The sequence below is a fragment of the Enhydra lutris genome, unplaced genomic scaffold (assembly GCF_002288905.1).
Source record: "Enhydra lutris kenyoni isolate GAN:26980312 unplaced genomic scaffold, ASM228890v2 scaffoldscaffold2, whole genome shotgun sequence".
Lineage (NCBI taxonomy): Eukaryota > Metazoa > Chordata > Mammalia > Carnivora > Mustelidae > Enhydra > Enhydra lutris.
The window spans coordinates 84,240,091-84,256,432 of record NW_019154086.1 but is presented as its reverse complement, the minus strand read 5'-3'; the positions used below and the strand labels follow the sequence as shown (position 1 = coordinate 84,256,432).

The 16,342-nt window shown below is 35.8% G+C and overlaps 1 protein-coding gene across 1 annotated transcript in view; it reads left to right on the top strand.

Annotated features, from left to right (window-relative positions):
- Positions 1–16,342, top strand: part of LOC111148368 (roundabout guidance receptor 2) — a 583,098-nt gene that overhangs the window by 441,393 nt on the left and 125,363 nt on the right. The window contains exon 6 of the mRNA XM_022504872.1: positions 13,296–13,423. Within this exon, the coding sequence (XP_022360580.1) occupies positions 13,296–13,423 (128 nt within the window). The remainder of the gene's footprint in view (positions 1–13,295; positions 13,424–16,342) is intronic.

Here is a 16,342-nt window from a genome sequence, read left to right as displayed (position 1 = left end):
ACGTGCAGAGATGCAGGAACAGGAAAGAGCCTGAGAATTCTGAGTACAGTTGGGGGCTTGACTCTAAGGTAGCCAATGGTACAAGATGGGAATGAAGAGGTGAGCAGAGACCAGGTCGGGAAGGAACATGTTGGGCAGGTTCAGAGGTTGGGACTGTTCTCTAGAGATGCAGTTGAGGGTAAATTGAAGCATTTATAAGTCTACTCTTGGTAAGTAAAGAAGGGTAGGCTATTGTATTGATACATAATAACACAAGAAAAGTGAGGATTTTGGCAAACAACTTATGGAACACAGAATCTAGGTAGGATAGAGGAGGCAGTGATGATGGAAAGAGTTGATAGAAATGCAGAAAAGGCTCAGTTTATGAACTGATTAATACAGCAGGAAATGTCTAAGGTTATGGCAGCATCTGACATTTCAACATCAAATTCTAAAAGTGAGCTGTTCCTGTTGAGAACAAGTTTCAGGATCTGCTATGAGACAATGGCCAAAAGAAGAGGAAAACATTTTCACTGGAGGAAGAGATATAAGTGAAGTGAGGGGCAGCCGCGGACAATCTCAGGTGACATTTATTGAGCATTTACTATCTACCAAGTTCAAGTCTCAAAACTCTAAATATTTTAACTCATTTAATTCTTAAATCAGTCATATGAAGTAAGTCCTATTACCATATTTTCTAAAGAGGAGGAAATTCTAAGGGTTCCATGTGTAAACAGGATGACATGATTCCCTTTCAATAGGATAGGATTTGGGTTTGGTTTGGTTTATTTTCATAGGAGAGGATAAGCCACCCATTTTAAAGAATATTTATTGTGTAACTAGTTCATGTTAGGCACTGAGTAATGGAATGGCACAGAGGATACTTCCCACATCCCTTTCTCCTCCACCCTTTCACCAACTTTTGGGAAACAGCCAGATTTCCACTGAGATGTGAAGTGAGGTTAAAAATCTGCGACAGAGGATAAAGAGGTTTTTACAAATCAGTGAACTGGTATGTCAGAAGCCACAGTGAAAAATATTGTGGAGGTGGTTACCAAAAAAAAGAATTGTGAGAGGTTGTATCAGAGGAGACAAAGCTCGCTGCAGAGGTGAAACATGAGAGAATGAGATAACAAGAGAAGACGGAAACAGAGTGGTGACTAAGGACAACAGCTATGAACTTTACAGTTGCTCACAAATTTACCAAGAGAATTAATCCCTGGAGGCCCCATTGTCTGTCACAGGAGGAGAAGATGGGGGGACAGGAGCACTCAAAACACAGCAGCAGCCTGTCGTGATTAAAACTTACAGGCACTCCGAGTTTGGGGTGAGCAGGATGCTTTGGCCTTTCTGGAAGGGCTCAGCTGCAGTTTGGTTTAATAGCTCAAGCTCCAGAGAGAGGCTCTGGTTTTAAGGTGGTGGCAGTGTCCGGGATCCCAGGCAGTGTTCTTTAGGGTCTGGTTATCCAGGGAAGAGATATCTGCACTTCATCGAATCAATTACAGTATTTTTTATTCTAGCGGGTATTTTTGAACATTTTTTGTGTTCGCATTCTTTTTAGCTTTTTAGTTGGAAAATGCCCTGTTCTCAGCTGTGCTAAAAGGAGACGGGGTAGAAGGTTTTCCGTCTATGGTCAGACTGACAATGAGGAAGCCACCTATGCCTGGCATGGAGGTAATAAGGAGAGCATTTAGGGAAAGCCAAGAGAATCTAAAATATTGTTTTGTTATTTAGGGCAGGGTCAAATGCCATCATATTTTAAGTTTCATTTTGGCTTTCAGTAGATGCTTCCAGAATAGCAAGTTCTCTTCAGAGACTGCCTTGTAGCTCATTATTTCCCTACAAGTCTGATTTCCCAGGGTTTTTGTTTTCTTTTCTTTTCCAATGAATATTACGTTAATTTTCATTTATTAAGAAGATACCTGTCCTTCATACTGGTCTTAGGTACCCTGCCCAGAAATGCTTATGATCTGAATCCTGAAAGAATAGGTAGACAATTCCTCCTTCAATGTAAACCTTAACTTTTATAACTGCAGTACATGTATTATGTACTATATATTATATATCATAATTGATATTACGTATTATAACTAGTATATCAGTAGTAGCATAATTGTAGATAAAAAGAAAGATGTGACCTGGGTTGCCTCTAAAATATAGAAAACTTGACTCAGTATCCCTTTGCCCAAAAAATAATGGCCTATTGTGCTCATTCTTGGGTCCCAGATATCAACCTGTAAAGAACTTCACTTTAGAATATATTTAAGTGTTACAGAGTATGAAAATATCACCTGGGATGTGGGTTGCCAAGAGGCGCTTCCATGAGTTTTAATAATAGTTTTAAGTGTTGTCTGTGGAGGAATTTCGTTTGAAGAATTGTGAGCAAAAAGATTGTGTTAGAAGATTGACCAACTTTTATCTACTTCCCGCTTTTAAGAGTGGAAAAAAAAAGATTTAAATTTCTCAGAGAAAGCTGATGTTTAATATAGGAGTGCCTCTATTCAAAGTTGGGAGTTGTCAGCATGAATTTTTTTTTGAGCAACTGAAAATCACTGCTGAGTTCTAAATGGCTGTTATCTCCACATCCACTGTCATCCGTGTGGAGCTTTTGGGTGGTTGATGGGTATGTCTTTACTTATCTATGAATGACTCCATAAAATTAATGATTAATTTTTATCCTGAAGATCCTTCTGTTGAAAGCAGGCAATAGACTTTGTGACATTTTCATATAAAATCTCCATAGTTAAATTTTCATGGAATTACGGAACCATGGAATGCTCATGATTGTAGACATGTCTTTGTTTTCTGTAAGTTTAAAAGGTGTAGGGTGATTTTCAACTGACTGCAAGTATTTTGAAAATATAAAAGCTAACTTTTTAAACTCTCCCTAAAACGAAAGGCATATTTACTTACATAGACATTAAATATTTCCTGGTTCGATTCATCGTTTTTACTATTGGCCAACATAATGATTCATAAAGCAGATACATAATAAAATTTTAAGTGCTAATTCAAAACATTTGTTGTAGAATTGGAGCCAGACATCTTGCAGCAAGAAGTAGTAGGTGATTTCAAAAAGGAAAGATATTGAGAAAATAAATTTCCTTCCATGAAAAACAAAGGAGCTTTTGAAATGAGAACAGCCATTCAAGAATTTTTATTAGTGCAGAATCCTCACATAATTCAAGAAAGGTGATGAGATACGTGGGTTTGAACCAAACATGGTAAAGTCACACTTCATAACAGAAGTTGTGTTGTGTTTTCTTTTGTTCTTTTATTGTCCCTAATTCTAGTCACTGTGGAAGGCTTGGACGGAGAGGTCCCTAAATTATCTGAATAATATTCACAAAAGCCAGAAAATAAAGGAAAGGTTCTACCCTAGAAGCTCACAATGCATTAGGGATTGCAGAGTATAAGAAATGTATGAAATGTGATTTTGTTCTAAAATTTTGCCAGTGTTCAAAAATCTTGTTTGGTATTTTCAAAATAAATTTAGATATATAGGAAATCTCCCCACTACCTATGAAATTTTTGTCTGGAGAAAGAAATAAAATCGATTCTTTAAATTTAGAAGTGATCTGAGAAGATAGTACTCTGCTCCTTAAATATGAATAATATTTTCTCTTTGGAAACACTTTTAAGATTCATCATCAAATACGAGATCTCACAACAATGGAACCTTGCACATAAGCTGTTATTGTCAGTATTAAAATAAATTTATTTTGTTTTGTGGATTATTTAGCTGAACAGATGGTAATGGTTTTGATACAATTCAGTTTCCTTTTCTTTCTTCCTTCCTTCCTTCCTTCCTTCCTTCCTTTCTTTCTTCCTCTTTCTTTCTTTTTTTATTTGGGAAAAAATGAATACAAAACCCAGAGCTTCTTTTCCAACTTTGTCACAGCTGGTTACCAATCAATCTCAATTCACGGTACAGTGATGATAGCACATGTTGTCCGGGGGCCAAATCTGATTGGGTTGCATTTTTCAGCAGTGTTCTGTATCGGGGGAAAAAAGGTATCTTTATGGTGGGGATTGTCAGCACATGATTGTACAACTGTCATTAATCAAACCTGGCAACAATGACTGCATTTATATCAGTCTGAGACTGACAGATTTTACAATCAAAATCACCCAATTTCTATGAGGATTTCCTCACCAGTAATGTTTTTTTTTTCATCCATTTCATTGTTTTTCCTGCTTTTCATTAAAGTCAGACAATACCTCCTACATGTTGATCATACATATTGTACCATATTTACAAAGTAGCTGTTTTATATCAAAGTTGGCTTTAGGCATTTAAAATGTATTCTCAACTATAAGAAGGCTAATAAGAAATCAAGACAAAACTTAGGTACATTAGATGGCTTACTGAAATGATAATTGTAGAATGTGTGTGTATTAGTAAACACGTTTATGAGCCTCCTAGGATTACAGTTGGTTTTAGAGTAATAGTGAGTGAAATATTGGTAAAGTTATATTCTGGAATTTTTGGAACCGTGACTATAAAATCACTGGCACAGAAATGCACACCTGCCCAATGCACACTCACACAGGGTGATAACACACTGGTCAGTGGAAGGGGCGTGTTGCTCTGGGTTAGAAGAATGAATGTACTTGCTGCGGAGGATACTGAACTGATCCTTGTCTCTTTATAGCTCAAGACAACAATCTCAGCATCTTCTATAAAATGGTGTTTGGAAATAAGCATTTTTTTCTAAGTCACTTATTGTTGTGAAACCATGTATTAAACTCTGTTGCAAACTATAAAGATCTCTCTAAATGTAAGGAGCTATTAATCATAATTTTGTATACTACTCAGTCAATATTTACTTTCTAAGAAAAATAAGCATTTCTCCAATTATCTAATGTAATAGTGAAAAGCATCAATGAGATTCCTATAATGCATGTATCAACTTATCCAGAAAGAAATTAAAGAAATAAGGCCACATTTATTGGACCTTTGGATATATTTAACATCCAACTGCTTGTGAAATATGTAGTTTTAGGAAGCAAATTATTGTCTCAGGAAATTCATGACCCATTAGAGAAAACAGAGACTGGTAGTAGATACTGAGGACAATTTTTCCTCTGATTGTATTTGCTTCAATGTGTGGCCTTTGGAGAGGAAGTTTGTCATTTTTTGCCTCATCTTGCCTAAATGTGAAATTAGTAATGAGCCACATATTTCCTTCTTTCTGGGTTTTGAAGTGTTTTTAAAGATTTATGTATTTGAGAGAGAGAGAGAGAACACCCATGCATGAGTGGGGGGTATGGGAAAAGGGAGAGAATCTTCAGGCAGACTCCCTGCTGAGTATAAAGCCTAGCCTAGGGCTGGATCTCAGGATCCATGAGATTATGACCTAAGCCAAAAGCAAGAGTCAGGCACACAATGGACTGAGCCACCCAAGTACCCCTTGAAGTGCTTTTAGACATAGTTTCTTTAAAAATCAATTCTTGGATTTCTGCAGTTTTTGCAGGTAAGAGCTAATTTGATCACATAAGTTTATCATTTCTCTGACAAAAGATGCTTCTTTTCCTGAAAGCTGGTAGACATACTTGTTGTGCTTGAGTCTCCTGGGCTCGTCAGTGTATTGTCAGGGTTTGGGCTAGAAATTGGCACAGTGGTTGAGTAGTGTTAGAAGGAAGAGTGATGTTTCCAGCTGTGCAGTGTACCATTGTATTAGATCCATTGGGTTGGCAGTGTGATGAAGGAGAAAGAGTATGTACTTTGGGGTAAAATAGACCTTGATTTGAAAATTCAGATTTGTTTATGAAAATGTCAAAGCTTGAAATAATGTCAATTATTCCAATAATTTAAAAATGTCAGTGGGCCAAAACACAGACAGACACACACACACAGACACACACACACACACCTGCTTTCAGGCATATTTCAGCCCACAAATAATCAAGTTGCAATTATATATTAGATAGTATAAATTATCTAGTGTAAAATTTCTGTACCCAGACCATGAGGCCTGAATTCTCAGCAACTAAAAGCTTGATTGTACTATTGACCATTTATTTACCAAAGCCATTAAGGAAAAGTTTGTGGGAGTAGTTGCCATTTTGGAGTAAATCCCATATTTACTTAAATGTTTCTTCTATATATTTATTCATCATGTTTTTTTTAATAAATTGAAAATATGTGTTATTTCTTGGTAGAAAGTTATAACCTCTATAATCTAATTCATGAAAATCTAGATTCTAGATTCCAGTGTGGTCTAAACCTTTGCTACCAATGAAATTCAGGGTTCTAGAAAACAAAGTGCTTTTTTTCTAAACTTAAACTTTGAACATTAAACTAGACTCAATAATTTTTCAATTCTTTACTGTATCTCAATTTATAATCTGTTAGCTTCTTAGAATAACCAATTTCTATATTTTATAAAAGTATATTTATTAATAAGATGTATGGTTTGCCTTCAGGCAGGTTGAACTTTATATGTCTAAGTTTTTTGTATTTTTAAAATGGGATAAATAATATTTTACCTCCTTATCTACCAGAATTTTTTTAAAAGATTTTATTTATTTATTTGACAGGGAGAGATCACAAGTAGGCAGAGAGGCGGACAGAGAGAGAGAGAGGGAAGCAGGCTCCCTGCCGAGCAGAGAGCCCGATGCATGACTCAATCCCAGGACCCTGGAATCATGACCTGAGCTGAAGGCAGCGGCTTAACCCACTGAGCCACCCAGGCGCCCCTCTACCAGAATTTTTGTTAGGATAAATTAAAGAGTCTATTTGAGAACACCATGCATGTATTTTTTATTGTCATTATTTTCACAAGACATATCCCAGTTGCCAAAATAATGAGATAGTATATTTGAAAGCTTTCAGCAAAACACAAAGCTTTAACTCTGTTTTCTCATCCTCTTCATATTTATTTGAGATATTCTTTTAGAATCACATCATTTATTCTGTTGCAGGAAGAGAGATTATTTTCTCAAGTTACTAATTTACAGAGGGACATTTATTAATGATCACTTGTAAACCAGATGTCTAGATTGCTGGTAAAGATTTGCTAACTTCTTTACTTTGTCTTTCTAGTAGCATTTGTGTATTAAATATTTTGAGTTCTTTCATTCACAATATTATGTTGATATTAATTTATCCAATGTTTCAGAGCTAACTGTGTATAAACCTAAAAGTATTACTGTATTTCTTGATAGAGTAGAATAGTATATTTCAAATTAGTTGATCTTTCCATTCTACATATATTTGTGTAACTAGTAACCCTGCTATGAAAGAACTACAGAAGAATTTCAGGCATTTGTTGGGTGTTGCATCATTCATTCTGTAAGCATTCATTGAACATATATTCAAGATCTCAGGGACTGTTTGATAGGACTTGGGGTACATAGTTTGGGAAAAGAGAGACTTAGCACTTGTTCTCATGGAGCACACATGCTCTTGGAAAGACCATAAACAAGGAAACTAAAAACTTGAAAGAGATATTGCCTTAAAGAGAAAAATAATAAAAGTAACAAGGAGATATGAAAATAAAAAGAAATAAAAGTAATTTTTAAGTCACTGGTGGGTAGAAAGCTACTTCACAGTGTTTGAGCAGGAAAGACATCTTTGAGGGAATATTTAAATAATCTTAAAAGTCAAGAAGGATTAGCAATGGAAGATAGAAGGGCATTCCATGAAGTTGCAACAGAAGTACAAAGGCACCATGGTAACTAGGTAGTTATGTTAAACAAAGAAAAGAACGATCATGTGGTTAGAAGAGGGTGAACATAAAGTTGGACAGGTAGGTGAGGAGTAGATTATCTAAAACCTTGAAGATCATAAAAATGGGTTTTATTCTGAGTGACTGAAGGAGAAACCATTGGATGGTTTCGAATAGTAGAAACACTTCATCGTATTTAGGTATATAAACCAGTGAATTTGTATTGATGCTCTTCATTCTTCCAGTAACCCTTAGATTATATAATTGCTATCACATTATATGGTTTATGGCTAGAAATAGTTGACCTAAAAATGAGAAAATTCATAAAAAATGCAAAACGCAAAGGCTGTCATGCAAGAGAGAGAGTACATTTTTCTGGTTGGCCCAGGAAATAATGGATTAGTAGAAACTTCTGGAAGAAGTATTTTTGTTTTATCATCTATAGGAGACCTTCTAATAGAGATCAGAGATGTTAAAAAATGGAAGAGGTCACTCATCATAGGAATTAAGTTGGAAAACTGGTTGGTAGATTGTGGCACATAGTGTTCAAAAGATGATGGATGGTTGCAGAAGGGTTTTTCTTGATGGAAAGAGTCAGTCATTTTATATATATTCAAAATAATTTTATATAAATCCATAATGCTGATAATATTTACAAGCTTTCCTCAGGCAAAGTTCCAGTGAAAAAAATGAGAATTTAAAGATTCTGAATACCCTGGGATATCTGAGTCTTCACATCTGTTGTTGTTGTTGTTGTTTGTTTTGTTTTTAAATTACAATAACCCTGTGTGATGGGACCCATCAGGACTAGTGTATTGTAGCCATTATTTCTAATTGGAATAAGACAGCATGGCCCTCGAAAATGTGTGCATATCAAACCTTAGACTGGGGAAAGGTAGGTGTTAGCTGGAGAAGGTCTTAGAGATTGTTCTGATAGACTTTTGTGTGGAGTCATATCTCATCCTTTCCAGTTGAGAACCATTTCCCTGGGCTTGGAGCCTTACGAAGACATATATTCCCTAGAGCACCTGGGTGGTTCAGTAGGTTAAGCATTATCCCTGGAATCAGGGTCATCATCCCTGGGATCAAGACCAGAATCAGGCTCCTTGCTCAGTGGGGGTCTGCTTCTCCCTCTGCCTCTGCCTGCCACTCCCCATGCTTGAGCTCTGTCTCTCTCTTTCTCTGTCCAGTAAATAAACAAAATCTTTTTTTAAAAATATTTAATTTATTTATTTGACAGACAGAGATCACAAGTAGGTGGAGAGGCAGGCAGAGAGAGAAGAGGAAGCAGGCTCCCTGCCGAGCAGAGACCCTGATGTGGGGCTCGATCCCAGGACCCTGGGATCATGACCTGAGCTGAAGGGAGAGGCCTTAACCCACTGAGCCACGCAGGCGCCCCAATAAACAAAATCTAAAGGCGTGTCTCCCCAATTTTAATGCAGTGCCTGGCATGTAAGAGACATGTACATCTCCTTAAATGTTAGGATTTCTCGAATAAAATAATTAAAATAATTAAATTTTCATTATAATTTTCTCAGATATCAATGATTTTCAAATGTAAATGGAAATGAGACAATACTTAATGAGCATCGACGAATTCCAGTGAAGAAGCACTTTATTTAGGGGAGGAGCATTAAAAATCATCACTCCCAACCTCTTCCTACTCCAAAGCTTACCTGTTTTGTGATAAATGGGCCTATTACTTGGTATATGTACTTTCTCTGCCAAGTTGGAATTTTATAACTATTCTATAAGAATCTCCATAGCACCATTGTTCTTATCCAGAGTTTTACAACCTATTTCTGAAACCCTGTCTATAGTTAGAAAAAAAATATATTCCCTATTTCATTATCACTATTTTCTTATAATGGCATGGTATCTTTGAAAGGTAGTCTCTTTCATTAGTAGCTAATATTAATTCATTTTATTCTTTGCAAGATGTATTTAATTTTTCATTTTTCCTATGAAAACAGAATTGCAATCACAGAGTACAGTGCACCATTTCTTGTATCTCTTGGTGTTAAGCAAAAAACAATTTAAAACAAAAGAAAATTAAAACACCGATGCAGTATTCCCATTCCTATTCTCGGCTTTCTTAAATACTCCTTAAAGAAATGAGAAATCTCAGCAAGTCTCATTTCAGACATATTTAAAGTTCAAATATTATGTCATCTGTAATTTGTAAGTAAATACTCTTACCTACTAAAGCAAGACATAGATAGCTCTCACCCTGTTTATCTACCATGTTGTTCCCTATATAATGAATTTATCTAACCTGAGGTTAAATTTGCCAGAAGTTATAACTAAATGTTTGATGAATGTAGAGTTATATTTCTATCCAATTGATACAGATAATGTGGCATATATATCTTAAGTTAACACTTAAAAATTCAGGAGGGGCACCTGGGTGGCTCAGTAGGCTTAACATCTACCTTTGGCTCAGGTTATGATCTCCAGGTCCTGGGATCCAGCCCTGCATCGGGGCTCCCTGCTCAGCGGGCAGTCTGCTTCCCCCTCTCTTTCTGCCCTTCCCCAGCTTTTGTGCATGGGTTTGTGCACTCTCTCAAATAAATAAATAAATAAAATCTTTAAAAAAAAATGTCAACAAAGTATTTTACTGTAGGAAAGAGGCATGTACGCACAGTGGAAAAATTGCCAGGGTGAGAGTCAGAGTTCAAGATTTGAATTCTGATTTTTCTCTTTAGTAGTAAAATGACTTTGAGCAAATCATTTCACTTAACGAAGGGTCGGTTTCCTCTTCTGTAAAATGACAGTTTCAGATTCAAGAGATTTTTTTTTTAAGATTTTATTTATTTATTTGACACACAGAGAGCGATAGCGAGAGATAGAGCACAAGCAGAGGGAGTGGCAGGCAGGCAGGCAGGTGGGGGGAGAGGAAGAAGCAGTCTCCCTGCTGAGTGAGGAGCCCAATGTCAGACTCCATCCCAGGATCCTGGTATCATGACCCGAGCAAAAGGCAGATGCTTAACTGACTGAACCACCCAGGTGCCCCTCAAGAGAATTATTTTGAGGTTGCTGTGAGCTAATGCATGTGAGTCTTTTTTGTTTGTTTGTTTAAACTCTGAGGCAACATAAAATTTTTTATTTTTTCCTCAATGACAAATCAGAAATCATGCGTATCTTTTTTTTTTAAACTCAGAATCAAACTCTGGTTTGATCCAGAGAGGATTTTGTAGACATTCAAGTTTATCTTCCACTCTTTTAGCTTTTGATAAAAATTTAGAGAGCTCTGAAGACAAGACAAGACAAGACAAGAACCATGACCAAACTCTAGCCAGAATCCAGTTTTTTTGAGATAAATTAGAAATGTCTACAAAATACATTATTTTTATTCAATCCTTGTATCTCAGAGCTAAGCATGTCCAGCAGAAATAGACTAACTGTAGGAAATATGGTTTTTATTAGACAGTAAATATATCACCAGCAACTCTTCTGAGCCCATCATCAAAATCGTTTTTTTTCTCATTTTTAATTGGCTGAGTTAAGCGGAGCAGGTTTGCATGCACTATTACTCTCTTATGCATTTCAGCCCCGTCCTTGCCCTAAGTTATAAATGTAGCTCATAAGGAAACCTTAATAGATAAATGTGGCAAATTTGCAAACTTGCAGCCATTTAGATTCGGTTGACCCTTATATCAGTAAGAAACAAGATATTGATCATTGGGGCGCCTGGGTGGCTCAGTGGGTTAAGCCTCTGCCTTTGGCTCAGGTCATGACCTCAGGGTCTTGGGATCAAGCCCCACATCGGGCTCTCTACTCAGCGGGGAACCTGCTTCTCCCTCTCTCTCTGCCTGTCTCTCTGCCTACTTGTGATCTCTCTCTCTGTCAAATAAATAAATAAATAATCTTAAAAAAATAAAGATATTCATCGTATATCCAACCAATATTTCTTGAGATCCTATGAGTTACAATAAAAATAGCTAATATACATTGTGCTTTCTGTGTGCCAGCTTTATGAACTTTGTGTAATGTCTCCTTGAAAGGTCACTCTCAATTCATGAAATAGGTGTTATCATCTGCACCATTTTGCTAATGAAGAAATTGGGACCCAGAGAGTTTAAGTATGCTGTCCATTTTTACACGGATTGGAGGAGGTAGAGCCCAAGGTTGAAACTCTGGCCATTTGGCTCCAGTCTGCTCTTCACCACCCGGTTATGCTACTGGATGTTGAAAGCTCAATGTTAGGGGCTGAGGCTATAGCAGTGAGTGAAGCAGGCAGGATCTCTGCCTTCATCAAAAGAGACGAGTGGTACAAAGTGTAAGCAAGTGCGCCATAATTGTATAGCAGTAAGTTCCAAGGAGACAGTTAATACCATTGTCAAGTGTTGTAATGGTTGGTTTCAAACAAGGGTTTGAGGAAGCTTTTCTAACAGCTTATGACATTTTTTAAATCAGCAGAAGTTTAACTGAAGAATGTGCTGACAGAAAAATAACCACCATAATTGGAGGATAGAGCATGATAACTAAGTTTGCTTGGCATGATTGGTTCATAGACATTGCTTTTTGTCATGTAAACTTCTATCAAATGGAACGATTATTAGGTCTATGTCTTACACTGTAGTAAACTTAAGCTATTAATCTTTTAGCTAAAGCCAGAAGTAGAAGAAATTTGATTATAGTAATCTTCACGGTAAGCCTAAAATGTTGTCTTTGTCCTGAAAGCTATAGGAAATCATAGCTAGTTGTGAGTAGATTTAATCAATTAAAGAAATATTTTTAAAATACAGCTTTATTTGTATGATACGTGTGAAGGAGAAGGGCAATATGATCCATCAAAAGTTATTGCAAAAGTATGTGTGTAAAATAAAAAAGACTGTCAGTGAAAATCAAGAGGAAAGATCAGATAAAAAAGATAATAGCTTCATTATTTTGCTTGTGTAATTGTAATCTCTTAGAATCTAATAAGAGCATATTCTTATATGCAAGTATTTCAACAGATTCATGTTAAAATTTTGTTATCTTTTTATGAACTAGTGTCTCAGACTACTTGTTAAAAAAGTAGAAGTAAGAAAATAAATGCATGTGAAAGAGCTGAGGGTGTCCAGAAATCACTCCCAGGCACGTTGGTGCATTAAGAGTTAATATTACTAATTTTTAAAACTCAGCCCCCTCTTAATTCCTTCAACAATGTATTTGTGTCAATTTGCCAACAAATAAGAGAAATTTTTTTTCCTTTAATATAGTTCAACTCTAGATTCAAGATGCCCAAAAAGTAAGGCATATATTGAAGTACAGTGTAACTTACAAAATAGTAAAATATAACTCACCTAGAAACTGAAATATACACTATTCCTTACTTACTATCTAAGAACTGCCTCCAAAAAAAGTCCAAGTGCTAATAATGCCTTTGATAGTTTTGATGCAGTAAGAGTTGTTAATACATATATGAAATATGGGTAGCTGGTAATCAGGCTGAAAGAGATCCAATATGAAATTCATGATCTTTTTAGTAACACCTTGAATCTAACAATTGCACTTTATGGCTGAATATTATGTATGTGTGCCCATGTGTTTTGTTTTAGTTAAAGTATGATCATCAAAAAAGGAAATGAAGATGAAAATGTAGTGTTATTTTAATTTATCTAATACATTATTTAATAAAACCAGTTCATTTCTACACAGGTATGACATCAAAGATGATTACACACTGAGAATTAAAAAGGCCATGAGTACAGATGAAGGCACCTATATGTGTATTGCTGAGAATCGGGTTGGAAAAGTAGAAGCCTCTGCTTCTCTCACAGTCCGAGGTAAGAAGCTTAAGATGTGAAATACAATTGAATCAACAGACTAATATTTGGTTAAATTGGTAAGTGAACTCACAGTCAGAACAATAGCTTACACTCCTTTATCATTATTATTATTATTATTAAGATGCCTAGATTTTGTGTCCTTTCTATTATTAATTGAAATAAAATTGCTTTCAAGTTTGGGTTCAGAGGGATGATTATTTGAGGGAATTGTTTTTTTATTTAATAAATAATAGCTGAGATGGTTTAAAAGTAAATCTTAAGAATAGAAAAGATTTATACCAATCTTTTATGTACCCACGGTTTTGAAGTATTTACTTCTTTTAAATGTCACAATTTTAGAGGTACTCTGCTTTCTGTTTACTAGCTCATCAGTTTATACCAGGAGAGTACTAGTTTGAAATCCTTTTCTATTTCAGCATCCAAAAAGCCACAATAAAAAATAAATAAATAAAACCAACACCGCTTCCGAAGTGAAAAATGGATACAAATGAGCTCCCACAATGAGAAAATCTGATTTAGAGAGTGACTTGTGAAGTTCATTGGCCTTAAATAATTGAAATCCTCAGTGTCGCTCCTGTAATACCTTTCACTTTCTGGGTGTCATGCACTTTTTCATTCATGGAATAACGTTCATTTATAGACTCCCTGGAATTGCTTGTAAGTGAAAGAAAGCATTACTTAACCCCCACAGTGAGGTAGAATGAATTAACGGACTTCCTCGTGGTGAGCGTTGATCCACATGAGTAAATCATAGAGTCCGGGGTACCAAGGGGTACCGTGTGGACATCCATACTTATTCTCACCAAATAGGCATCACCCATGGCATCATTTACACTCACAGAACGTCAGACAGATAGGCGACCACATCCTCTGCTCAGTCTTCCTACCTGTCTTCCAGCACCTTAACCGATGCCTCCTCTCGTCATCATTTGTGAGAAGGTCAGCTGCAGGCTCTCACCCTGTCTCAGTCACATTCCACCCTGTGTAATCCCACCTCCTACCCTTGTGCAGCTTTACTCCCAGTAGTTTTCATATGATTGGCAAAAAGGTTTGGAGGAATTGCATGGGTGAGAAATGTGTCAGGGATTCTCCTGTTGGTCCTCCATGAGGGCCATCATTTTTTTCTGATCTATGATTTTAACACCAAATTATAGAACAAAAAACCAAAAAACAAAACCTGTCTTTCCCCAGGTAACTCTTAGGAGACACGCACTTTGGACAACTTGGAAAATATTGATGATTCCACACTTCTCAATCGCTCTACTTTTATTCCACCAAATCCTTTTTTTTTCTCCATCCGGACATTCTAGCGTGAATTTAGATACAAAACAAATTTAGACAAAATCGGCATGCTAGTTGCTTACAAACATCTTCATTCCTCATGAATTAACAGATCATCAAAAGCTGTCATCATATACCAATCAAATACACAGACTGATTATATAGTATCAAAATCCGATAGCCTTTGTAAACCACATTACTACATTGAATCTATATTCTCTGTAGGTGATTATATATTTGTATGTATTCATTTACTAGGCAACCCTTTAGGAAAACAATTCACCTGACCAAATTTTCCCCAAAGCTTGTTTATTTGTTGTTTCTGAAGCGAGTGGGGGAAAAAAAAAAACAACCCAAGAAATGTTCCATTTAAAAAATATTTGCTGACTAAACAAATGGTGAGAAAAATGTGAGGAGTTGTTTGTTTATAGAAGCAGCAGGGTTCTTTTTATACTTGAATGCTTGGATGAATGAGACATGAAGTGGTCTGTTTGCTTTGAGATATTTCCCAGCTAATTGTTTTCATAATTTGTTGAAAGTTGCAGGTTTAACATTTCATTTAACAAAGCATGCTCCTCTCACATGGATGTTTCTAGCTAACATAAAAAACTAATAGAGTTTTTTTTTATTTTTAATAGGATTTTTTTTAAATCGCAAACCTTAAATGGTCTCTCCCCTAATCTGTGTCCTGTAGATGGATTAGAGAGTTTAATCTGTGTGGTATGTATTTATTACTCATCTAAGACTGAAACCTCAAAAATAGGGTTAAAGAAAAAGAAAATCTCCATGATACAATAGAATGTGGAGTAAAATATTTTTTAAAAATATTTTTATCATTAGGAAAAGCAGTTGGAACTTCTCATGCTAAGAGGTTAACAGGAGAAAAAGCATATTATCTATGACTTATTTTTTTTCTGTGCTCATTTTTCTGTGCACATACGTGAAATGTTTAGCCCTTCCCTGGATTGTTTTATTAAAACAGGGTCAACTGACCAAGAGGCCACATCCATTTTCATCCATTTAATGCAGGGACACAGTTTAGTTTAATTTGCTGATTTTGAAAACATCCACCAGCTAGTTTTTTTTTTCCGGATAAAATGTTGCTATGTAACAGAAACGAGAAGTTTAATTGGTAAGTTTCTGCTAAAATTTTATCGTGAAGTCCAGTTGGGGAAAAGGAAAAGGACTTTTATAGTCAAAATCTGGCACAGAGATTTACTTAGTTGTTTTCTACTTTAAAATAAGGTGAAAATATGTTATAAAATTAAAATTAACAGCAAGTAGCTCCCTTTGCTGACTTGACAAACATAAAATTAGAAAGAAATAATGCTAGACAATAGCCGACCTCCTAGCATTTATATTCTAGTCAACTAATTGATGATCTAATGGAGCATTTTTAAATGGGTCCAAAATGAGTTAACACAAACTGCCTATTTGTAAACACATTTTTCCCATTTTCAGTTGTTCAAATTGGCTTTGCATAAATTAAGACTTTATTGGAAAAAACGATCTTGCTTTTAGGGCAATAAAACCTTTTTTTTTCTTTTAAATAAAATTACTCTACACTAAGTGAAATAGAAATATATTTTATATTTTTAAGCCCAATTTTTCGCCATGGTTTCTTCTTTTTCTCTC